Source organism: Festucalex cinctus, chromosome 13, assembly GCF_051991245.1.
Source record: "Festucalex cinctus isolate MCC-2025b chromosome 13, RoL_Fcin_1.0, whole genome shotgun sequence".
NCBI classification, from domain to species: Eukaryota; Metazoa; Chordata; class Actinopteri; order Syngnathiformes; family Syngnathidae; genus Festucalex; species Festucalex cinctus.
Genome location: NC_135423.1, coordinates 23,938,019 through 23,963,119, shown reverse-complemented (window position 1 = coordinate 23,963,119; position 25,101 = coordinate 23,938,019). Strand labels below are relative to the sequence as shown.

The window sequence follows — 25,101 nt, the reverse complement described above, 5'->3', positions numbered from 1 at the left end:
CTGGCAATTCCATCCATGACTAAAACAAAAATGAAAACAACCCAGTGACAAAAATCCACACAATCCAATCAGAAGTGCGGGTTGGAGAAAAGAACCACTCAGAAACTGTTCAGTGTTCACTGCACTTTATTTAATGTTCAAACGTGTTTACATTCATCATGTAGCTGTAAGATTCATCTCAAGCAATTATGCACTTTTTTTTTTTATTTAGGTGAAAACTAATAGAGACACCATTGTATTCAATGTGTCTTGCATGCGTGTTAAACTACAGAAGACAAATAGGTGTGCTATAATTTCCTGTATAAAAGTTGAAATGTGTGCTGAAGGAAAATATCGAAAAAACTGTCAATTTTGTCGAGCAAAATTGCTCTTTTTTTGTTGACTAAAATTGGATTAAAACTACAATCAGATGACTAAATTATGACTAAAACGTTAATTCATTTCAGTCAAAAGACTATAAAGTAAATTAAAATTTCTTGTCAAAATTAACACTGCAGTACTAACTGATTTTCTGGGTCACCTTCACAATATAAAATAGAACATTGATAAAATAAGGAAATCCATTTCTCCTGCCTGTACATTAAAATAATTTAACTTCCTCTGTAATGTTCCTGTTTCTCTACCTACCTGCCTGCTCTCTGGTTCCTCAGTCTCTGCAGGTAGGTGGAGTCTCCAGCGATGCACCTGCTGGTGGTTTCAGTCAGCCGGGTATTTAAGAACCTCTCTAGCAGAGGGAGGGTGCTGGAGTATTGTATGTTGTTTGCCTCAATTGCCTTGTAAGAATCCTGTAGTATTCCTGTTTTTTTTCTATTAGTTAGCTTGTGTCTTCCATACTTATCAGCAACAAAAAAAAAAAAAATCTATTTCTAATCTTGTCTTGTCTTGTTAGCTCCCATTTGGCATGTCTGTTTTGGGTCTTTTATTGTGACTCATCCACCACTTTGGCTTAGTTTGGGGTATTCACTTCAATTCAATTCATCCCTATGTCAATATTTTATCAATGTCACTTTTTGTCCCATTTGTCTGAAGTATTTCATATGTTAAGATGCTCCCTTTGTTCATGAAATTCTCTGATGTCAATCTCACAGAGTCTATGTTGGGGCCAGTGTCTAAATTTTAGACAACACTGGGGCACTTCCTGTGTGCCATCAAAACATCCAGGAAGTGCCCCAGTGTTTGCCTGAAATCTGAAATCTAAGTTGTTGTTGTTTTAAATTAATTATTGTTCCCATTATAATTAATGATCAGAATATCTGCGGGAGTGTGGAAATTGGATTATGTGATGGTACCTGACTGTGATTTCCAGGATTACAGCAGACACGATTAATATTCCAAGCCTCAAGATCACTTACCGTGTCACAAACAACCGACACTTTTTAGTAACAATAGTAATAGAAGTCTGAATATATGTTCCATTCATGGAATGTTGTCTTGGAATGTTTTGGCTGGCCTCTTAGGAAAAATTGCATTGCTTTTTAAATAGACGAGCACATGCACACGTAGGAGAACACATAATCTTGTGTGGCTGTGCTTCTCAATGGGAAGGGCTGTTACCGTAGCAACACCAAGCAGTAAGTGCCTTTTCAAAGGCTGGTCTACCCTGTCTCGACCACCCCCCTTTTCTCTTTTATCAGCTCTCAATCCATTCTACATAATGCAGCCACAGCATTTAGGACACAACAGAGTTAGCGCAACATGGGGATTGCGTCTTTTTATCCTCCAGGCTGTCAGTGTGCTTTTGGTCTTAACGAGAAGAGTGAATTTTGTCATTTTTTTTACTGCAGCAGGATATCTCTAAACACCACATCTGCATCCGGGCGGATGTCTTCCTAACAAAAGGATGAGAAGCTGTTCACCGAAGCCTGAGGCCTTGCCTTCTGAAGAGCATAATTGGATACAGACAGTCACACTTTCAAACAGTAAATGAAATGATTGTATTTTTGTTATGTTATTGCTTTTTTACTCATAAACTCAAAGTAAAGCCCAAATGACAAACATCAGATGTGAGGAAGCAATTTCATTCCGGCACAGTTGACAGAAGAAGAAATGAGGCCATCTGAAAGGATGGGAAAACATTTGTTTAAGCATCAAAATGTCAGGACTGACCTTTGGTCCCAGAGACAAGAAACAAATTGAAGGAGATAAAAACCATGCTGAGCCGTTTGAGGAGTTCTCCAAATGTCCAGCTTGTAAAAGAAATAATGAGGATCTCTTAATCCTGCCATGTTCTCACACCATGTGTACTCACTGTATAACAAGGGAAGGGGAGAAGAGGTCAGGTCAGTCTCCGCGCTATGATTGGAGCACACGTGTCTGTTCAGTGTTGTGTCCATTATGTCTGTATGATGTGGAGCTTCCCTGTCGGACATGGTCAACTGCTCTATCCTGTCTCCCAAAATATCCCACTTTTAAACCTGGTTGCGTCAGACGAGAGGGAGCATCTGAACCACACCCACCACCATCATCACGTATACAAGTAAGAGTTGTCACTTTTCGTGAATTCATTGAACCACTTTTATTATACTTACTGTCAAACTTCTTCCACTTCTACTGTGAAATTCAGGGGTCCTCCCATCCTTTGGCGGTGTATGAAGATACAGCACAAAGTGAGTGTCTTATTTAATGAGATCCAATGCAAGAGTTTCCTCAGAAAGCATCCTTTCTTCACATAGTTTAATTGACTGGGAGATGAGTTAAAAATGTGTTAAATGTTGTTTAGGGTGTTGTAGAATTGCACATTATAACAAGGTATTTTTCTTATGGAATAGGTTTAAGAATGTTTTTATATTCGGTTGAACCTCTGAAGTTGAATGAACCTGTTTTGTAAATAAAAAAATAAAAAAATAAAAAACATTTTGGGGAAAATAACACTTAAATTGCACAAAACATGAACCAAGTTCAAATCAGTGGCCAACTTATTTTTACAATTGTGTGACAGCTGAGGAAAAAAGCTGATCATTCGACTAATTCATTACACTTTGGTCACTATGGGTAAGAGAAGAGTATGGCGGTTAAATTGTTTTTACGGTTATGTGTTCAATGCTTCAACAAAGAACGATGTCTTAAGATGATAACAGTTTGACCCTGGAACAATTTTTTTTTTCAATTCCATCATTTAGGCTACTCTTGTTTTGTTTGTGCTTTTTTGTTTTTGTTTATGAGCTAATCAGAGGCCAATGAGCCACGTTCCATTTTCTCAGGGCCGGCCCAGGCTAGAGGCGAGCTAGGCGGTCGCTTAGGGCGCCATCTTGTGGAGGGGGCGCCAAATTGCAGAAAGGGAAAAAAAATAACATTTAAAAAACACAAACACAAAAAGCCCTCCCCCCCTCTCGTGTTTTCTAGCATAAAATGTTATATAGCAAATATATTTTATTGAGTTCCTTTTTTTTTTTTTTTACTTCTATTTCAAATAAATGACTGTGAGTTCACGACCTGCTGTCCTGGCGCCCTGAACCTGACCCGCTGCTGCCGCTTACAATGAATGAAAGGTAGGGGGAGGGGTCGTATATCATCTCAGAGTGTAGTGGCAGCACTTTAGAACGATAGATAGATGGTTGGCACACTTGTGTTGTTTCTACATTGACATCGACAACAATGAAAAGGTCCAAGCCTTCAAGTGCTGCATTAAGAAAGCGGCGAAAGGAGGAGGAGGAAAAACGGGCCCAGGGTAGAGGTATGTATGTCAGTCAATCATCATTGTTTATAAAATAAACACAAAAATAGCGTTAGCTTCTTAGCTTGCTTGTAACTTGTTTACTGCACCATATACATCCATGCTAGTAGCTACTTTGCACACAAGAGTGGGGCAACGCTTGCTGAGTTTAAACTAAAACAGCCAGTAAGTCCAGATACCTGCGAATGGATTTGCACAAGTCATTGTTTCACATAACCACATTAATTTATAAATTTATTGAAAATAAGATTTATGTGCTGGTTTAATGTAAACATCGATATAGTAAATGCATTTTTTTTTTAACTAGATGCGCTGAGAAAATATTTGCAGCCACAACAAACACCTGCAGAAGCTGTGGTAAACAATCCTTCAGTGTCATCTTCACCAAAGGCTACTGAATGTAAGTGCATGGATGGTGCATTTAATACAAACAGCCATAATTTCTGACATTGTATTCTATCATAATGCAAATGGATTTGTTTTCCCTGCTTTAACACCAAAATAATTTGAAGTGATGTATTTTGTTTAATGTACAGCTGAAGCAACAGCCAGTCAAGCACCAATCAGCAGTACTTTGAGTGACACAAAGCTCGATCTTCTAGATCCAGGTGACTATTTCAGTTATATCAGCTATTGCTGCATCATGTACAGTGCTCAGCATATATGAGTATACCACCTTTGAAAAATGTAAAGATTTTGTTCAATATCTCCCCGCGACCCTTGGGAGGAATAAGCGGTAAAGAAAATGGATGGATGGATGGATGTTCAATATCTCAATAAACATAAGAACAATTTCCAAAATATTGACAAAATGTTTTCTGTAGAATACGCACTTCACTCACAACATGAAAGTAAGGTTGTAATAGGATGCATAGATTACAAAATCTTCAATTTAATCAAATTAACTAATGCAAAAAAAAAAAAAAAAAAAAAAAAAGCAACCCACAACAAAAATACTGAGCCCCGAAAGTGACATGGGAGAAGAAAAAAAAACCTAAATGTTTCTCGTCCGAATGAGAAACTTTCTCGTCCGGACGAGAAACATCACCTGCGAGCGGGAACTAGGAGAGCTCGCTTGTGGCGGCGGACGGTAGACCACTGTTCAACTTGCTTTCAATTCGTTTTAAATGTCTCTCAGACACAACATAATGGTGCCGACTTGCAAGTAATGCAGCAATGTCCTTATAATAAAGTCCCAGGTGAAAATAGAACCTGACTAGGTCCTGTGCTATCATTTTCACACATGAACACAAACTGAAATGTAGTCTCCCACGCGAGTATGCTGGTTTCTCGTCCGGACGAGAAACTTTCTTGTCCGGAGGAGAAACTTTCTCGTCCTCGTCTGGACGAGAAACATTTATTTATTTATTTTTCTCCCATGTCACTTTAGGGGCTCCGTACAAAAACGACTACATCTAGTATTTTCTATGAGCTCCATGACAGTTATGGGTAGCAACATGTCTGCTAGGCCTGGAATTAACAAGCCTTTTTCTCGGGGTCTACTTATTTGTGCAATATGTACTCTAATAAATTAAAAAAAAAAAATATGTCAAGCATGGAACTTTTAGTTTTTCTAGAGGAGAAAAAACTTAGAGAAATCTATCCCAACATGTGGGTAGCACTCAGAGTGGCCGCTACCATACCAGTGACTGTAGCATCAGCTGAGAGATGCTTTTCCAAGCTTAAACTAATAAAAAACTATTTAAGGTCTACCATGTCACAAGAACGGCTAACTAGACTGGCACTTATCAGCATCAATCAAGAAGTATCCAGGCAGCTATCCTTTGACGCACCAATTGATGCCTTTGCTGCAAGGAGGTCCCGGCGTGCACTATTTTAAGTATTTGCCATTATGTTCCTAAGTTATTTAGTGAAGTTTTTTTGCACACTATTCACATTATCTGTGAATCACCTTATTGCCAAAGTTTTACGATATATCAAAGTTTGTATATTGATACATTTACTATTTTTTGTATCTTACACAATTATTAATGTACATAGTGAAAACATTTTGCAAAAATTGCAATAAAAAGTTGCATTGCATTGTACTTCTGTTATTTTTCTTATTTTTATTTGTTTGTGGAATTTGGTATTTATTGTGTGGTGTGGTATTAAATATAATATATCTATAAAAAAAAATGTTGTGTTTTTTTTTTTAATGGGATTGGGGGGGGCTACCATGTACATTTTCGCCTAGGGTACCAAATCATGTAGGGCCGGCCCTGCATTTTCTTGAAAAGATGCAACAATTGTTGAGCCAGCGCTACATGAACGGAGTATGGCAAGGCCACCACACATCCAGAAGATGGTGCTGTTCCCTCTTTTCAAGGTGTATTCTAGAAGTTCAACACAGATCACCCATTCATTTAGTAGTCCAAAGGCACAATTGTTCAGGTTTTTTAATTATTACAAATGATTTTTGTTGTCTGTTTGACATATATTGAAGACAGAGGAAATTCTATCAAGATGTCTAAATTGGCCAGCACCACCAAGTTGTAATGAAGATAAAAGAGCTGTATGTAATATTAATTACCATTTCTTATCATGATGGTGTGGTTTTCAAAAGCAGGATATTGAATTCATAGTATTTTACCAGGGATTTTATTCATGTGCCAACATGGTGAACTAGCACATCTGCATCGAAGCTCTGAGATCCAGCGTTCAAATCTTGACTCTTTATGCGGCATTTGCATTCTCTCCCCATGCATGGAAGAGTTATTTTCCCCAGGCCCTCCAATACTACAAAAGCATGCGTCACGTGATAATTGAAGACTGTTGATTGGTGCGAATGTTTGTCTGTATCTGATTGACTGGCGACCAGTCGGGCATGTGCCTCTTGCCCAAAATCAGCTGAGATCCTCACCTGCTCACTTGTGACCCTAAAGAGGACAAGCGACGTAGAAAATGGATGGATGGATGGATGGATGGATGGGTAAAAAAAAAAAAAAAACTGCCATAGTTTGGCTTTAGCCACAGGTGCTTCTCGTAATGACCTCGTTGACTTGAGCACAAGCACCTGCAACTAAAGTCAAACTGTGGCAGTTTTTTTATTTTCTGGATCTGGATTTTCCCTTCTCGGCTGTTGTGGAAACAGCTCATCATCTACCGTTGTTATTAAATGCAGGTTCTAGTGCTTGCAGTTTCACCGTATCACCAGCTGAGGGCAATGTAGAACTGCAGGAGGAGGCGATGGAGCAGTCAGTTTTTGGTAAGCAATCATGCTTCAGATTTCCAAACGTATATACGAGAGCTTGTGGACAGTCAGCATGTTCTATTGTAAAATATGCTATGTTTTCTACATTTTTTTAGGTTTACATTTCTCTCTGGACCCTGTAACAGCACCCCCTTCGCTTCATCTGTCCAACTCATCCCTCACAGTGACTTACCAAGAAGCAATCTCTCTTAGTCCCCTCCCTAACAATACCAAAAGGTCAATGATGACCTCTGACCCTGATGTAATAATGGCTTACATCCCCCAAGTTTGTGCTGATGTTATCATTGCACAGGGACAATATTACTGGGAAGTGGAGGTCTGCAACAGTTCCATCTACAAAATTGGTAAGAAGCTTTTGCCATTGATTAAACTATACTCCACATTATTATTATTATTATTATTATTATTATTATTATTATCATTATTATTATTATTATTATTATTTTAAATACAATACTTGAATTTAATTGCTTTTTTTTTAAATTTGATTTTTATTTAGGTAATAGTGCATGGTTTATCTAAAATTCATCAAACACATGTATATGTATCTGCTTGATATTATTTACACTATAGACCACCCAATTTTATCCATTCTTGGGTTCGGCAATGGCTGGGAATCGTATAACATAAAGGATCCTGCCTTGACCCCCAACTACATTCCTGTTCTTCCTGATTGGAATTTGAACATCCTATTCATGCAAAAACTAAAAATAAAAAAAATCGTGTTTTTCTTTCATTTTTCCAATAAAATCCAACAAAATAGCTATAGCACCACTTTTTGATCTAGATGATGCCTTTTATAGTTTATTATCTATTATTGATGAATATGTAGCAAAAAAAAACAAAAACAAAAAAACAGAAAATTGAAGGTTTTATTTTTCAAGAATTTTGAAGAACAAATGTCCTCCAATTCTAGAATAATCCAGGTAATCTGGCTCACAGATATCACTGAACGGTTGTGAACGACTGTTAACCAGTGTTCTGTTTTGTGAAAAAATTATTCTCACCGTGGTTCGCTTGTGCTCTATCACTTCAAACTACAACACTGTATTGTTGCAAATTTGCTGACTTTGTGTTTATTTTGACTGGCGACAGATGAATTACATATATATTATCATACAACATCATGTTTGGCGCTGGTGTGTGTGCTCAAGCATGAGCAATTATGCTCATACCCATACCCACCTCTTCCAATTGTCCTGGGACCGTGGAAGTGTAGTATTATATTTGTGTGATGAACCGCTAGTTGAAACACAATAGAATATAGTTGTTAAATTGGTCCAACGATGGTCCGGATTGAGTGTGAGTGTAGAGCTCACACTAACAGTAGACTACAAACTGGATTGGACCAGTCAATTCTGGGGTGATCACCACTAAGAAGTTGTCATGGCTGTAAGAAACCAAATTGTATTGCGACCAAGACCAAACAACCCACTAGAAAGACAGTATTATAAAGTGACAGGACCGTTTAAATTAAGAATTGCAAAATGTATGTTGGCTTTGTTAAGGCTTCAGTTATTTACTGCACACTTTTGTTGTTTCAGGTGTGAGGTCTCTGGACGGTCATGAAAACTGGTTGCTGGAAAGACAGGGTTTGTCATTTTTTACACTTTATGATGGAAGAAGGGAGTTGCTCAACACTGTCCCACCTCACATCAAAACCATTGGACTGTTTCTTAATATTGGAGGAGGCGCTCTTAGCTTTCATAACCCCGTGACCCAGGAGCACCTCGTTACTCTGCCTACCCGCTTTCGTCCGTCAGGAGTGTTGCCAACGCTGGGCCTCGGTCAGGGTTGGCTACGACTGCGTTGTGGCCTCCCCCCTCCTCTCTATGTTTTCCTCAGTAAAAACTCAGCCTATAGAGGGCCCTGTGGATCCAGTAGAGGCCGGGTGCAGAGGGATATTCCCTTCCGGTCAGTACGTAAAGTTATACAGAAGTTTGAGGAGTTGTCAGCATCAAACTTTGCTTTGAAGGCTAGTTTCGGACCACCCTGCTCGTGAGGATTCTGTGGGACAAAGGGGGCTGAGGCTGAAGAAAGGAGACATCCACTGACAGACCCACAAATACTCACAAAGGTTTGATCTATAGGTGCTATTTCAAAGGCAAATGTTCCATATTGAGGGACTTTCAGATGCCTCCTCCTACTCTCTGTGTGAACCCAGAACTATAATTGGCTCACTCCCCAGGACGTAGTTCTTTCCTTCAATCAAACACCCCCGCTGCTCTCGTCATGGTCCAGAATGAGTCCTCAATATTGTGACGTGTAAGGAAAGGGTGGGCTTTTACCAGTGTGACTTCTTAATTTAACTTTGTGTGACTGTTGTCAGACAGTAGGGGTCCTTTCACTCGCGACACATTCCCTGTACACTTGGGTGCGAGCTCCGCTACTGTAACTGTGTGCTTTCGTCCTGTTGCTCTTACATTGCTGGTATGTAAACAAGCGGTAATACTGTGTAAGCAGTGCGAGGTGAGAAGGAGAGGTGTAAGTACAGTGACACCCGCGGTGTCAACTCGGAGCGGCAAGGACAGGTGGTACCGCACATTTATCCCACGCTCTGCCTTCGATCAGACAGTAGGCTGCCTTTTCTTGACCCTTCGAAAGCCACAGGACTCCCGAAAACTTCAAAAGGGACAGCAGAGTGCAAGGGAACAGGGGGGGGTGTGAGGTAGGGAGGGGAAGAAAACAGCATGCATGAATTAAAGACAGCAGGTGTCGGTAAAAAGAAATGAGCTGAGGGAGGATTTCCCGACAGCTTTGATGCCAAGAATCCATGAAAAGATCAAATATTTTTGGCTGAGAATTCACTTAAAACTAGCACTGAGTTGCGCTGGCCACTAAATTACATTACAAGTGCTGTCAAAGCTATCAATGTTTCAACTTTTTATTTGTCTAATTGAGTTTGGAAATACATTTAAAATGGGGGAATTAATTATATAATCATTTACTTACTTATGAATAAATTATCAGTCACAAACTTTTACAGTTGGTTATTAATATTGGTAATAGACCGAATATCAGTCAACTCAAAATTGCAGAAAAACACATGATAATAAAGTTTTTTGTTTTTTTTATGTTGTGAATTTAATAAACTGCATATTATTATAATTACAAAAATAAAATATGAAATAATGATCTGGATGGTAAGAAGCTACATTAGAGTCGCTGTTTAAACAGTTGTCCTAACCTGTGGGATGCATCTTTAAAATAGTTACCAACCCTGCAGTTATTTGTTATATATATCACATAGTGTGAAAGAGGAAGTCAACCCAAAATATTTATTGACAATTTGTTCTATGCAGCCCCGCTAGTCTAAATACGGTATTCTGGTTAAAGGCGGCCATTTTGCCACTTGCTCACCTGTTTTCTGAATCTGAGCTGTGATTGGTTGTCACATGAGACCTGAGCAAGTGTAAAGCCATCTTCGGTTGGCAGCAAAGGGCAAAATGGCCGCCTCCTGAAATTGATAAAAATGGCTGGATTTTGCTGCATAACTCATATTGCACAAATGTAATAGTAATCAGAATGTCACGTTTATACTAGTGAGGATACATACAAATTTCTTGACAATAATAGGTTGACTCCCCCTTATTGTATGAGTTTATGGCCATTAATGTGTAAGGTTAAATGCTGGTCTGATTGGATGGTAAAGCCAGGGACGCAGCACAGAAGAAGTTATGTGTTGGTATTTTTGGTATGGACAAATAAAAATTCCTCAAATAAGAACAAATGGCACACTATGTTAAACGCTGATATAAAACTGCAAACAGGATGTGTTTAAAGTCTAAAGTCAGATGATTCTCAAGTCATGTCAAGTTGAGTCTTTCATAAGTTTTAGCCAAGTACCGGTAAGTGGCAAGTCCTACAATTACGGACTCGAGTTAGTTGTGACTCCAGTCCCTCACCTCTGGCAATTAGAACATCTGTCCCACTGAGGGGCGAACATTTGCGAAGGTAGCAAATGTTGTTTTCACATCAGGTTTCATCAGGGTATTCTTGAAACACTCTCTGAACGTTGTCCAACATTCTTAATGTTTTTTCTTGCTGCAAGGAAATATTGAACAGTTCAAAATGTCTAAATGTTTGCCCCTCAGTGGGATGCGGGCTAAGCAAAACAATGTTAATGATAAAACTTTGCCATAGTAATGTGATTGAAATTGAACTGCAGCCATGTCCTGTGGTCTGATGAGACCAAAATAAATGTATTCGCTGCTGGACTTCACTTTGATGGATTGGATGTACTGGCTTCTATGGATCTCACTCTGCCTTATCGATCCTTCCCTCCTTCCTCTCTTTAGTTTTTCCTCTGGGCTCTTGAGATCTCGCTAAATTTGCTGGAATTTAGAGGCTTCCGGGGTTGGCGTAAGACTTTGATTTTGTAATCATGGGGAAGGCAGGAAGTGTTTGGTCGGTGCTGGATTTCACTTTGATTTACCTTTCTTTTCTCTTTATTTCTTTTTTTTCTGACCTTTTCTCTGGTCTCCTGACCATTTAAACCTCACGACTCTGGCAAGATTCTGAAGTACCTGGTTAAGGCGAAGGGTAATGGGATATTTATAAGGTTTTAGGTGAATGAATGAGTATAAATTTATACGTATTTGCACGCACGCACGCGCACGCACGCAAACGCACACACGCAAACGCACGCACGCACGCAAACGCATGCACACATACACAAAAAAAATAAAAAATAAAAAATAAAAAAATAAAAATAAAAATAAATGTATTCGGTTCAGATGGGGTCAAACCTGCGTGGCTGTTCCCAGTTGAAGAGTGCAAAGACAAGTGCATTTTGCTCCAGTCAAGCACTGTTGTGTGAGTGTGCATGAGGCTGCATGAGTAGTGTCTTCACTGGGGGTTATCAGTGCATTGAGGGAACTGACATACTGAACGACATACTGAAAATGAGGGCCGCAGGATAGTGACCCCAAACACCCCTTGACAATGATAACTGTCTTGCAAACAGTGTTGATTTTGATAAGAAATTTGAAATTAGTTTTAGTTATAGTCTTTTGACTAAGATTAATTTAAGTTTCAGTCATAATTTAGTCATCTGATTGTATTTTAGTTTTAATCCAATTTGAGTCTATGTAAATAAAGAGCAATTTTAGTCGCCGAAATAAATAAAGAGCAGTTTTAGTTTCGTTTAGGATACTTTTCTACTTTTATATAGAAAATGATAACATACCTATTTGTAACTGTAGTGTAACACGCAAGACATATTTAACACAACAGTCTTTATTAAACTTTGTTTCAATTAAACATGTTGAACTGACATATGCTGTCTTTAAACTTAGTTTGGACACGAAGAGAGGAGGTAGGACTCAGACACAGGTATAAATTTGCCCAACAAGGCTGCAGCTTTGACTGGAAACTCAAATCGCCTCTTAAAGAGGGAAAAAAGGCTGAACAAAAAGAGCTCCAAACTGGAGATACCAAAAGGGCACTCAAAAACAGGGACAACAGAAAGCGCTCCACTAGGGAGGAAAACAAGGGGCAAACTAAGGGCGCAAGACAAGGCAAAACAAGGCAAGGCAAAGCATAAAACAAGGACTGTGGTACGAGGGCTGTGAGGACACTTCCATGCACTGAGATGTGACACTTCGGCAACTGAGGGGAGAATGCAAGTGGCTTTTATTGTCTGGGTTGATTGGTAGCAGGTGGTGATGATCATGGGTGGGGACCGGTAATCAGTGAACTGCAGGAAGGGCAAGTGACCTGGGGTGAGAGGGGAATCAGAATTTCAGGGTAAAACAGGAAACATGGTTGTAAAAATAAAAGCATGGGCCGTCACGCCGGTGGCGGCGTGACAGTACCCCCCCTCAACGGCCGGCTCTTGACGGCCCTTCAACACAGAAAGTCCAAAAACAAGGGCGGGCGGAAGGGGGCACGGAGGTGGGAACACGGCCCACCCATCCGTCCCAGACAAAAGGTAGTTCAGGAGGGCGTCCACGACGCCAGACGAGAGTCCCGTCGGGACCGTTCAGGATGTTCCTGACAAAACTCCTTTTTTGTTTAACGAAGGATCAGATTCGGAAAGTACCACGGGAATCTCGTGGACCGGTTTGACTTGGTAGACTTGGCAAGGCGTGGCAAACGTGGCAGACTTGGCGTGGCAGGCTTGGCAGACCTGACGAGGCTTGGCAGGCGTGGCAGACTTGGCGTGGCAGGCTTGGCAGACTTGGCGAGGCGTGGCAGGCTTGGCCGACCTGGTGTGGTATGGTAGACTTTGGCGAGGGCGGCTTTGGCGAGGACGGCTTTGGCGAGGACGGCTTTGGCTTGGGCGGCGTGATGCAGAGACTTGGCGTGACTTGATGCAGAGACTTGGCGTGGCTCAGGGTCTTGGGGCTGCGCCCGGCGAGGCTCGGGGGCTTGAGGCGGTGCCTGGCGAGGCTCGGGAACGAGAGGTTCAAGAGTCAACTGGTTGACTGCGGCTGAGAATGCGCTGGTCGCTGGTTGGTCCAAGACGTGATCCATACAGTCCTTTCCCCATTCCAGTACGTTCCCGGAGTTCCAGTCGATTCGGGGGTTGTGTTGACGTAGCCAAGGGTGTCCCAGAACCAAGGTGGGTGACGAAGCTTGGATTACATGGAAACGGAGGTTATCGATGTGTTGTCCAATTCGTACTTCTAGGGGTTCGGTGATATGGGTGATGCAAAAGAGTTCCTTGCCATTAAGCGCTCTGGCCTGGACGGTTAGGGGAAGGGGTTCGGTGGTGGCCCGTAGCTGTTTCACGAGGCCCCAATCCATGAGGCTCTCGTCGGAACCGGAGTCGATGAGGGCTGGCAGGTCTATGGTCATAGCATGGTGGCTTATCCGGACTTGCGTGATTCTTTTAGTCTTAGCAGGACGGGGTGACGGGAAACTCACCGGTGGACCTCTTTTCACGGTGCAAGATCCCACCAGATGACCAAGTTCACCCCATAGTAGCAGCGGCCTTCTTGGCGGCGACGCTGTCGCTCCTCGATGGTTAGCTGGGTCCGACCAAGCTGCATGGGTTCCTCTTCATTTCCACTGACCTCCCTTGCGGTGGATGACTGGGGAAATGCATATCTTGAAGACTTACTTGCCAGTGGATGCTGGTCCCGAACCAGGTATCCTTTGGAGTCCGCTGCTCTGCTTGAGCTCCCGCCTCCGATGATCAGTGCGGATGGCAAGCGAAATCAATGAGTCCAGGTCGCCGGGTAAATCACTTGGAAGCAAGAGTTCCTACATGGAGGTTGTGAGCCCCTTCAAAAAGTGGTCAAAGAGAGCTGTGTCGTTCCAGCCACTCTTGGCTGCTAGAGTTCGGAATCGGATGGCGTAATCATTAACCGATTCTCTGCCTTGTCTGAGATAGCTGAGTTCTCGCGTCTTCTCTCGATCCATGTTGACTGGATCGAAAACTTGGCGGAGAGTCATGCAAAACCCGGTTGCGGTTGAGCAGGTCGGGGAGTTTCGTGCCCATTCCGCGGTGGCCCAGTCCCTGGCTCGTCCAGTCAGGTGCGAGATCATGAAGGCCACGCGGGAATGGTCTGTTGGAAAGGCCTGTGGTGAAAGTTCAAAATGGATATCACATTCAGTCAGGAATGCCTGGCAGTGTCCTGGTTCTCCCAAGTAACGCTCCGGGGGAGCCAGTCTCAGACCTACTCCGGCCAATGCTGGAGTTGTGGTCGGTGGTTCAGCGGTGGTTTCCTGTCTCGTGGCGGGTAGCGTGGAGTGTTGCAGGTGGCTCATCAGCCCCTGCACCTGTCCAGCAAGTTCACCTATCCGGGTGGCCATGGCTTGCTGGATCTCCTCCAGGTGCGACAAGCGAGTGGCCTGCCTCCGCAGTGCGGCCTCCAACTTATCTGCTGAGTCCATGCTGGCCGAAGTGTACTGACACGACGAGAGGAGGTAGGACTCAGACGCAGGTATAAAGTTGGCCAACAAGGCTGCAGCTTTGACTGGAAACTCAAATCGCCTCTTAAAGAGGGAAAAAAGGCTGAACAAAAAGAGCTCCAAACTGGAGATACCAAAAGGGCACTCAAAAACAGGGACAACAGAAAGCGCTCCACTAGGGAGGAAAGCAAGGGGCAAACTAAGGGCGCAAGGCAAGGCAAGGCAAGGCAAGGCAAGGCAAGGCAAGGCAAGGCAAGGCAAGGCAAGGCAAGGCAAGGCAAGGCAAGGCAAGGCAAGGCAAGGCAAAGCATAAAACAAGGACTGTGGTACGAGGGCTGTGCGGACGCTTCCATGCACTGAGATGTGACACTTCAGCAACTGAGGGGAGAATGCAAGTGGCTTTTATTGTCTGGGTTGATTGGTAGCAGGTGGTGATGATCATGGGTGGGGACCGGTAATCAGTCAACTGCAGGAAGGGCAAGTGACCTGGGGTGAGAGGGGAATCAGAATTTCAGGGTAAAACAGGAAACATTGTTGTAAAAATAAAAGCATGGGCCGTCACGCCGGTGGCGGCGTGACAAGTTTTTGTTGGGCTCTAGATTAGGATCCCAAAAACGCAGGCACAAATAAGAGTTTTAACACTTTATTCGCATAACATCAAGAGGCGTAGAACAAACCTGACTAGACGAGAAACAACAAGAATGTATCAAGAATCACGAGACGCTAAGCTAACTTGGGCCGTGGAGTTGCACAGAGGAACAGAGGTAATAATCCAACCAAAACATACACATCTCAGACAAGCTTATATAGACAACGAATCGATCTGATTGGTTGTGGCTAGACATGTGGGTAGCAAGACTGACATGGAATTATATGATTGGCTGTTGACCAGATAAAGAGATTAAAGATTCTTGACATCACATAGTTTCTGACATCACATAGCGTCTTACCAGTTGAAACTAGATGCTGGTTGCATCAGTTCAAAACAGACACGTGACCTCAGTTCAAAACAGTCACTTGGCCACATAGTCATGACCCAAACATAACCCTTGCATGATCCAAACATAGCCCTGTCATGCCCTTGCATGACCCAAACATAACCCTGGCATGACCCAGTCATGACAGTACCATGACCCAAACATAACTCTTGCATGACCCAAAAATAACCCTGTCATGCCCTTGCATGACCCAAACTTAACCCTGACATGACCGAGTCATGACAGTTTACACCTAAATTAAAAAAAAAAGTGCATGAATGCCTTACATTAATCTTACAGCTGCACAATTAATTGAAACATGTTTTAACATTAAATAAAGGGGGGTGAACCGTTTCTGAGTGGTTCTTTCCTTTTTCTAATTCGATTTTGTGAATTTTCATCACTGTGTTGTTTTCGTTTTCGTCATTGACGAAATTGTCAGTCAATTTAGTTATCATCGTCATTTCATTGAATGGCTTCTATTTTAGTTAGTTCGTTAGTTAGTTAGTTAGTTAGTATTTTAGCTTTAGTTTCATTTTCATCTGAAAAACATTTTGTGATGAAAAATATGACAGAAATTTTTCGTCTAATAAATTTCACTGCTTGCAAAAAGACTAGGTAGGGGTTAACTTGTAGACTGTCCAAGCATGCCTCCAGATCTAAACCTTAAGCATCTGTTGGCATCCACAAAAAAAGGTGGAAAACAAACAAACAAAAGTGGCAAACAAAAGGCTCAAGATCTCTGACATCCATCAGCTCTGTCATGTTTTCAATGAGGAGAAAATAATAGTAGCCACACACACTTTGCACCCAATTTGGACATTTCACAATTTGGTGTGCTCACTGTTGTTGCCAGCAGTTTAGAAATCATTGGCTAAATATTTTGAGAGGACAGTAAATTTACTTTATTTAAACTGTGCAGCAACTGTTCATTTTTAATTTCTTTTTTTACGATGTCTATTTTCACTTGGACAGTTTTATTATGTGAATGCCATTGTTGTTAGTGGCAGTGTTTTTGCTGTTTAAATTAAATTACAGCGCAACAATATGATGAACAAATGTTTATTTTAAATGAAAAGTTAGTGTTGAAAAACAAGAAGTTGGTTTTGGCCAGTTATCAACTCCACATCATCCAGTTTGCGCACATACCAGCAGACTGGATAATAGCCGATGAGTCAATTGGGCTCTTATTAGACTGTCGCCTCTACCGCCATTTATCAGCATGACTGTGTGTTGATGTTTCACGCTAAGCTTACTAAAATGTGCGTGTGCCGTGACCACTTTTGGTAAAGTGCACTTCTATCAGCTTTAGGAAATATGCAGAAAATTGTGTGGAAGCACTTTCACTTACGTAAACAGAAATTAGACCAACCTGAGGCACTGCGTGATTCACAGGGTTGGGGGTCGAAAAGGTCAGGGATGCTTATTGTCCTGAATGAATGGATATCAATTTCATTTGAGAACTTGATTTCAACTTGGGACCTTGAGTATGGATTCAATTTTATGTCAATAATGTGTTGTTGTTTTTTTCTTTTCATTTTTCAGTACTGTTCACAGTCAGATCAGATCAACAAATTCAAACTAACTAAAGCCAACATGTAGACAACAATGGAAGCAGATCATCTAAATATTAAAATACATGAAAGACGTAAAGGTCTCTTTTTTTTTCCTTTTTTTTTTCCTTTTTTTTTTTTACATACAGTAAAATACATTTAGACTTAAAGCATGGGCAAAAGTAGACTTTAATCAACAATCAAAACTTTCATTTTGAATTTTCAAATCGGAAAGAGGCATCCTTCTTTCTGTCTTAATATGTCATGATCTCTTATTAATGAATTTAATTTTCTGTTATCAGTGTTGCTCATGGCAACTAATGCATCTAATAGTCTCCTTTCCAAAGGTGTGAGACTTCCCCAACACGCAGAATCAGACTGTTGATTTGAAGATAGCTAATTACCTCCAATATAGTTGCAAATGCCACAGATCTCTACCTAAGGTCATACTGGACACACGCTTTTCAATTCTGAACAAAATTATGCCCCCCCCCCCCAAAAAAAAACAAACAAAACAAAACCAAAAAACAAAAACAAACAAACAAACAAAAAAAAACACATTTGCTTAGCATTCAAATTCTACCACCACAGTGAAGCAGGCTGGAGCAAGTCATTGACTCTAAGGTGAGCAATTAGGGCATGCTTTCAATAGGAAAATCACGAGGGTGAAATGGTTTTTTTATTTTTTATTTTTTATTTATTTTTATTTATTTTTTTATATACACCTGTGGGTCAAAAATTACCCAAATTGGTCAAAACTGGACCAACCCAACTTTTTGATTTTTAAAATTTTTGATTCATAATCCCACCAAGCAACCTATTTTTGCCGTGTTTTGTGGTTTATTCGTTTGATCCAACTGTTTGGTTACAACTGAAATATGAATCTATATGAGCTTTTTGAATGACTTTATTCAACGCATTGGGTCAAATTAAATAATAACCCACAAACCTGGTTTGTTGGGTTGTTTTGTGGGTTATTCAATTAACCCAACAATTTGGGTCAAATGAATAACCCACAAAACAACAATTAAACTGGGTGAAAAATGAACCGACCACCTTCTTGAATTATTTAACCCAAAGAGTTGGTTTAAAAAAAACAAAAAAAACAAAACAAAAAAAAAAAACACAAATCAGCCCAATTTTCTGTATGTTTTGGGGGTTATTTATTTGACTCAACTTTTTGGGTTAGTTGAATAACCCAAAAAGTTGAGTTGGTCCCTTTTTGACCCAATTTGGTTTATTTTTTTACCCAACTGTTTTTAGAGTGTATGATTATGACTTTTATTCTGAAAAATATATATTTCTTTCTGAAGTACACTATACTTTACTTGTTGTCAGTATGGGCATAATTTTGTAAACTGTTCTATGGACAATTACACTAATTTTATATCCCCATTACTAAAGAGTGTAAATTTTAGCATTTGTTGAAGCTTCACAGTTATCTAAATCATTTGTTAAGGAGGTTGAACAGCAGCATCACTGGGGGCGAGGGAGGCGGGGCCTATAGAAATCGCACGAAACAAAAGTCCACCTTTTTTGGTCTAAGTTTCGACTGTGTCTGTAAATCGATGCCATTTGTATGAATAAACATCGCCTCTGCAAGACTTCTACAATGTGCATATTGAGGGAGGAAAGGCCCCTTCGCTTCTTTCCGCTGCAGAAGCAGCGCCAACATTAACTTTACAAGTGAGCGGCACGCCTCTTATTACCATCATTATTGACAATCAGCATCACAGTGGCTGGAAAGCAACATGCGCCTCTTGTTTGGGCGCCGCGTCATTTTGCTCACCGCCACATCTTGTTTTCACTGATATGCAACGATGCGGTTGGATTAACAACAGTGGCTCCTGTTGTGGGAAAACTGGGGGCCAATTTATCTAATGGGCTTAATCTTAACATTAAAAACGGGACGTGACATTACGCCGTGATCTTATCCAATCTAGTCAGGAATGCATTCCAGGCAAATACGTGCGGATGCATGCCTCTTTAGTGTCTCAAATGAAGCATTCATTGATTAAACTTTTTTTTGTTTTTAACTTCTACTTCTCACTGACATCTTTGCGTTCTATATGTCACACATTGCACCAAAGTTATACAGCTTGGGATAGGGAACAGGTGGCGAGTAAATCTGGAGGATGGGGGGTAGGTGGTCGCGCATCTGCCAGGCTATTATAACTCATGGCTTTAATATTCACACCTCCAAACTGACCAGCAAACAGGATGCGGTCCCAAGAGGCCGCTGCGTAATCAAGTGAGTCAGCTTGGGGGAGGAGACGTTAATTGATTGTGTGAGTGGCCACACCGTTAAACAATCCGTACTAATGGCAAACGTCTGTCAGACACCGGCAAATACACAGCGCCGTGAGAGAGTGAGTGTGTATCCATCCAATGGAACCATTACGCACTATTATGGATGCGTAACCGCCCACGCACGCGCGCAAGATAATGTTCTTCTAATGGCCACGCATTTCCGCCTGGAAATGTAAATTATCATACTGTTACAATCGAAGACTGCAGTATTTATTTTAAACTTAAAAACATGAACTGGACTGACTCCAATACACACACTTGTCCCAGTGCTCCCAATTGCTTGGCTTTTTGTGAACGCTCCAATGAACAATTTAGAATGCCGTCTGCCTATATGAATGACTGTGTGCGGGAGAAAAGCGTCGCTTAGCACCCTATAATGAAGTGCAAACAGCCCATCATCGGCTCTCATTGCTGGGGAAAGGGGGGGGGGGGTTGCTGCGTGAATTCCCACACCATGTGGGAAGTGACTCCCGCAGGAGACGTTATGTGACATATGCATTCAAATAACACCTTGCGCTCACACCTCTCTCGGCGCTTTTGGCCACAGGAAAAAATATACGATTGGATGTGACACGTTCAAGACACTTGAGACGAGAGTTGCTCGTGGAAATATATTTCCCACAGTCCCTGCACGAGAAATGTGGGAGTATGGAATGTTGAAATATGCTAAGGCAGTAAATACTCGGCTGAAAAGTCGTTTACTGATTTGAGTTCAATTTTGTTGCCACAAATAATACATTCATGAACATTTAGGGTTTGATTTAAATTAAATTTCACGTCCAAAAATGTCCTGCTGATAAATAGTTTTTGGCATGCGTTCACTCCAATTAATGACATCACAGCACATGGGATTTTAAATGGAAGTGTCCAGGTTTGAGTTCTCGGTGAAGCCAAAAGAAACAATTGAAGGAAAAAGCTATCGAGACATCCAGTACAAATTGAAAAGCGTTGTTTTTAGCTATTCCAAATATTTTCATTCGTTTCTGTTAAGTCACTTATGGTCTGAGCAGTTGGAGTAGGTGGAGGTTCAACCGACTAAAAACACACATGACTTTTCACAAAACAGTACACGATTTGGAAAATGTTCATCTCGTTCTATTTCCTTGGGATTTTTTTTGTATGTTTTTGTCTTGGGGAGTTGTTATAAAGTATACAAATATATGAGGTAATAGTGCATAAGCCATATTTGACATATATTTTCTAAATCGCAATTCATGGAATAAATGTGTCTCATAGGGGCCCCTAGTGGTGGAGGAGGGGGGGGGCTCCAATTGGTAATCCAGCCTTGACCCACCCCCATCACCCATCCCACCTATTATCTGCCCCCCTTCTCTTCCCAGCCGGTGGCTGCTTCAAGCTGTCAGGGAAGCAGGCTATAAAAGTGAGAGGGACACCACTTTGGGAGGTTCTGGTCCACACTGTACTCAACTTGAGATCACTTGAGACCTGTGTTTGCAAAACTATTGGAAAATTGGTCTTTTTTTTTCATTTTTTGGGGTTGAAGAATCTCGCGGTCTGAACCCAACAAACGGACCGCGGCGATGCTGGTTCCACGCGTGCTCCGCGCGGTGCTGTGCGTGCTCTGCTGCGTGTGTGCGTGCGTGGAGGCTGCCTCGCGCATCAAATCGCATTCGCTGCCCATCCAGTCTGAGAGAGAACCTCTGCCTTCTAAAGGCCTGTCAGGTAAGACTATTACAACTTTATTTGCAAATTATCATGCCGATAAGCTTTTCCTTCATTGCCTGCTTACGGCTTAAACCTTCTTCGGCGTTGCTTTGTATGTAAAAAGGCAAACATGTGAGTCATAACCACATTTGATGCCTGTGTGAAATCCCCGCGCGTTCAAATCCTATTGCGGGTTTTTGTTTTTTTTACGAGGCAGCTAACGACCCGGGAGAGCGCCACAACGTGTAATTATGCAATGGAAACTCTAATCAATCGACTTTCCATTACAAGAATGTGCTCCTTGCAGATGATTCATTTCAAGCCGATGTGGCTCACAGTTTGGACTAGTTGAAGAGTGCAATCATTTTAATAGGGGGCAATGGAAACCTGTTTATTCTCAGCATGCACAAAACTAAATCAAGACGTTACCATAGAAATAATAAAAGAAATGAGGCTAAACACGTGCTCTAACTCAACTAGATTTTAACTAGATTTCTCCAATTTAATCGGCAATTAAAGTTTAAATGTAATGTGTCACTGCAAACCATGCATGGGCGATGGCACTAAACTCCCACTAATCACCTAGTTTTATGCGCCATGTTGCATATAAATCATTTTCTTTGAAAGGAAAAATGTGGAACATGCAGTATAGTACGTCAGGGAACCTCTGATCATAGCAGAGTGGAAAGTTGAATGGCTCCCATGCATGGATCATTGAGATGAGGCAAGATTCTGGACTGGGAGACCTGTGAGGCGTTCTGGGAGTTTCATTCCCCTCCAGCATGCCAGGGCACTGAGCTGTGCAGGATGTTTCTGGTTCTGATACTTGTGTCACACAGTTCTTTCTCTAAGGCAGTGGTGAAGTCATGCCAAATAGTTTAACAATGTTTTATCTATAGTCAGTAATGTCCTATCCAACAATATTTTTTCTACAGGATGCTCATTTGGGGGTCATTTCTATTCGTTGGAGGACACATGGCACCCAGATTTGGGGGAGCCCTTTGGTGTCATGCATTGTGTCCAGTGCCACTGTGACCCTGTAAGTATTCGAGTCATGCCTTCTTTCCTGGATCAAGGCAATTGGTGATCAAATGCTGTGCCATGGCCAAACGTATCCCTTCCCTTTGATGTTGTGCAGCAAAAGAGTCGGCGTGGGAAGGTATATGGGAAAGTCAACTGCAAGAACATCAAGCAAGACTGTCCTGATCCGACCTGCGAGGATCCCATCTTGCTACCGGGACACTGCTGCAAAACCTGTCCAAAAGGTAAGACACATGCATGCTTTGTCTGTTAAAAACTCTTCGTTTCCTCTTCTCCCATCAAGGTTAATTATTGCTGTCATTATTATTGTTATATACAAAGGAATAATAATAATAATAATAATAATAATAATAATAATAACATTACATCCTATTTCTAACTGCTTTCAGGAAACACAAAGACACTAAGCAATAAAGCTATAGTGGTTAAAATCAGAGGATAAATAAATAAATAAATACATAAATAAATTATATATATATATATATATATATATATATATATATATATATATATAATTAATTATATATATAAGAAATTAATACATAACAGGTACGTAGTAATTTTTTCGACATTTAATGTTATGAGGATGTATGTCTTGAGTTTGGCACTGTGTTGAGCTACTACATACCATACAGATACAATAAATACAATTAATTACATAAATTAATATGATTCAATGAAAATATTATTGTTTTTTTACACCAAATATTTTATATCATACTAATATGATAATTTCCTAGAGGATATTTTGTAGTGTTGTTCCGATACCGTTTTTTTGGCCCCCGATACAGACTCTGATACCCAGCTTTGCAGTATCGGCCGATGCCGATACCATAACGATACCTAAGGTTTTTGTTTTTTTTCTCAACATGAAAAAGCTGTCCTGCCATTGGTTCAGAGCATTCAAGGGCCAATAGGATATCTTAGATCGGCATGCAGTGAGCATGTCACATATCAGTGAATGTTGTGCACGAGCAAGACACAACATGCTGCATCCAAAGTCCTATACTAACATTGGAATTAATGGTATCGACATGTTACCTGTTAGTTGTCACCGATACCGATACCACTGTTTTAATGCAGTATCGGGGCCTCTGCCGATACCAGTATCGGTATCGTAACAACACTAATATTTTGTATATAAAGTACTATTTTATACTGCAAACTTCCTGAAGACTCATGTGCTCTCTTACCAGAGCCGCCTGTGACGGTCAATAAATGCAAAATAACCAAGCGTTTAGTTCCGGAACGAAAAACGGCAACAAGAGTATCAATACCTGTCGCGACTACCAATACCTTGACATATGGCCTTGTATTGGCCCGATACAGATACCTGGTATTGGTATTCACCCATCTCTAGTTATATAGTTAATTATGTTTTTTTTCCACACAAGTTAAAGAAATGTTGTTCATATTATATTTGTATTGGACGGCCAAGAAATTTGTGTATTTATTTCTTCGTTGTCTTCACTGATATTATGGCCAAAAATTTGAGATGGGTTTTTGAAAATAAGATTCAAGGATGGCTGTTTCGGCATGTGAGACTTTTACACGTGCAAAAACAATGTGGTATAAAAAATTGTTACAATAGATTTATTTTTTTTGTCTAACAATATTAATCAAATTATATGAAAATGACCCATATACAGTACATACATACAGAGTGTATACATATGTATGTGAACATGTGGAGTTGCGGTTTCAGTGAATAATCAATAGCGCAGCATAAAGAGATTAATTGATTGTCCAATTAAGATGAGACAAAGCCTGGGACAAGTCCTTTAGCTGCAGTAAATACATCACTAATCTATTTAGCTTCATTTAGCTTTGATGTTGTCTACCTTGTCTTCACACCGCTCACACACAATTCCATCTTATTAAAATATTCCTCCACTGACACACATATGCAAACAAGCACACACTGTGTGCGGGTTCCTGCTGCTCTCGACTCAGCAGATTGTTTTTTTTTTTGTTTGTTTGTTTTTTTTGGTGTCTTGTAATGGAATGGAAAGTAAAAGGCAAAGCATTGCAGTCAAGTGGGACAACACTGAGTTCTGTGTGCGCGTGTGTCTGTGCGTGCGTGTCTCGTGTCAAAATCAGGACAGGGTCAAGACTGTGTATGTGTGTTGTGGTCATATTTTAAGGAAAAGGTTGAGTGCGCTCGTCTTAGCTTTCGCACAAAGGCAGCCTGTATATTTGTGTAAGTGATGGAAAAGATGTGTGAGTGCATGTGTGTGTGTAGCTGGTGCACCTGAGCATTCCGTACTACTGGCTAGGGAGACTTGAGTGTGACACCCAGAGGCCAACATGTTTGTGCGCCCTGTCGAGCAGTGACAAGTGATCTGTGTATGCAAATAAGACGCCAAGAAAGAAAGCAGCAGTTCAATTTGGTTAATAATGGTTTGGTTAATAATCCAGGTGTTAATTGTAGAAAGTTAAATAAAACAAAACAACTGAAAAGTTTTGCCTGAGCATACAAAAAAGAAAAATGGAAGCTCCCCAGATAAAAGGACAGTCAAGGATCAACATTGGCCCGGCTTTCACCCTCTGGCGTGAGCTCAAAAACGATGCAATACACTTGTCCTCATGACAAATGTAGTCTTCCTTCAGGCATAACATTACCGCTTTTGTCCACATGGCACCACCATAATCAACATAAACGGAAAGTTCTTCAGTGTTGCTTTAACAAAGTGTTAGTGCTTTTGCATTTCTTCATCTTTATGCATATAAATTTATATTAATACATAATTCCTCTAACAAAAGTGGCCATCCATCGGTTTCTTATTATGCTCATAGGTCAGTCAGCTA

General features: G+C 40.9%; 1 protein-coding gene across 4 annotated transcripts in view; it reads left to right on the top strand.

The window, feature by feature from the left end:
• The first annotated feature begins 1,671 nt into the window (after positions 1-1,671).
• The window catches only part of chrd (chordin), a 42,738-nt gene continuing 19,308 nt past the window's right edge, over positions 1,672-25,101 (top strand). The window contains exons 1-8 of one of the 4 annotated variants that reach the window (XM_077541871.1): positions 2,442-2,476; positions 2,564-2,606; positions 6,798-6,881; positions 6,983-7,231; positions 8,432-8,479; positions 21,092-21,270; positions 22,188-22,291; positions 22,391-22,517. In XM_077541871.1, coding sequence (XP_077397997.1) covers positions 21,129-21,270; positions 22,188-22,291; positions 22,391-22,517 — 373 coding nt within the window. In that variant the 5' untranslated portion in view covers positions 2,442-2,476; positions 2,564-2,606; positions 6,798-6,881; ... (1 more) ...; positions 8,432-8,479; positions 21,092-21,128. Of the gene's footprint in view, positions 2,477-2,563; positions 2,607-6,750; positions 6,882-6,982; positions 7,232-8,431; positions 8,480-20,955; positions 21,271-22,187; positions 22,292-22,390; positions 22,518-25,101 lie in introns of those variants that run through there. The other 3 variants (XM_077541872.1, XM_077541870.1, XM_077541873.1) reach the window with 3 other exon arrangements.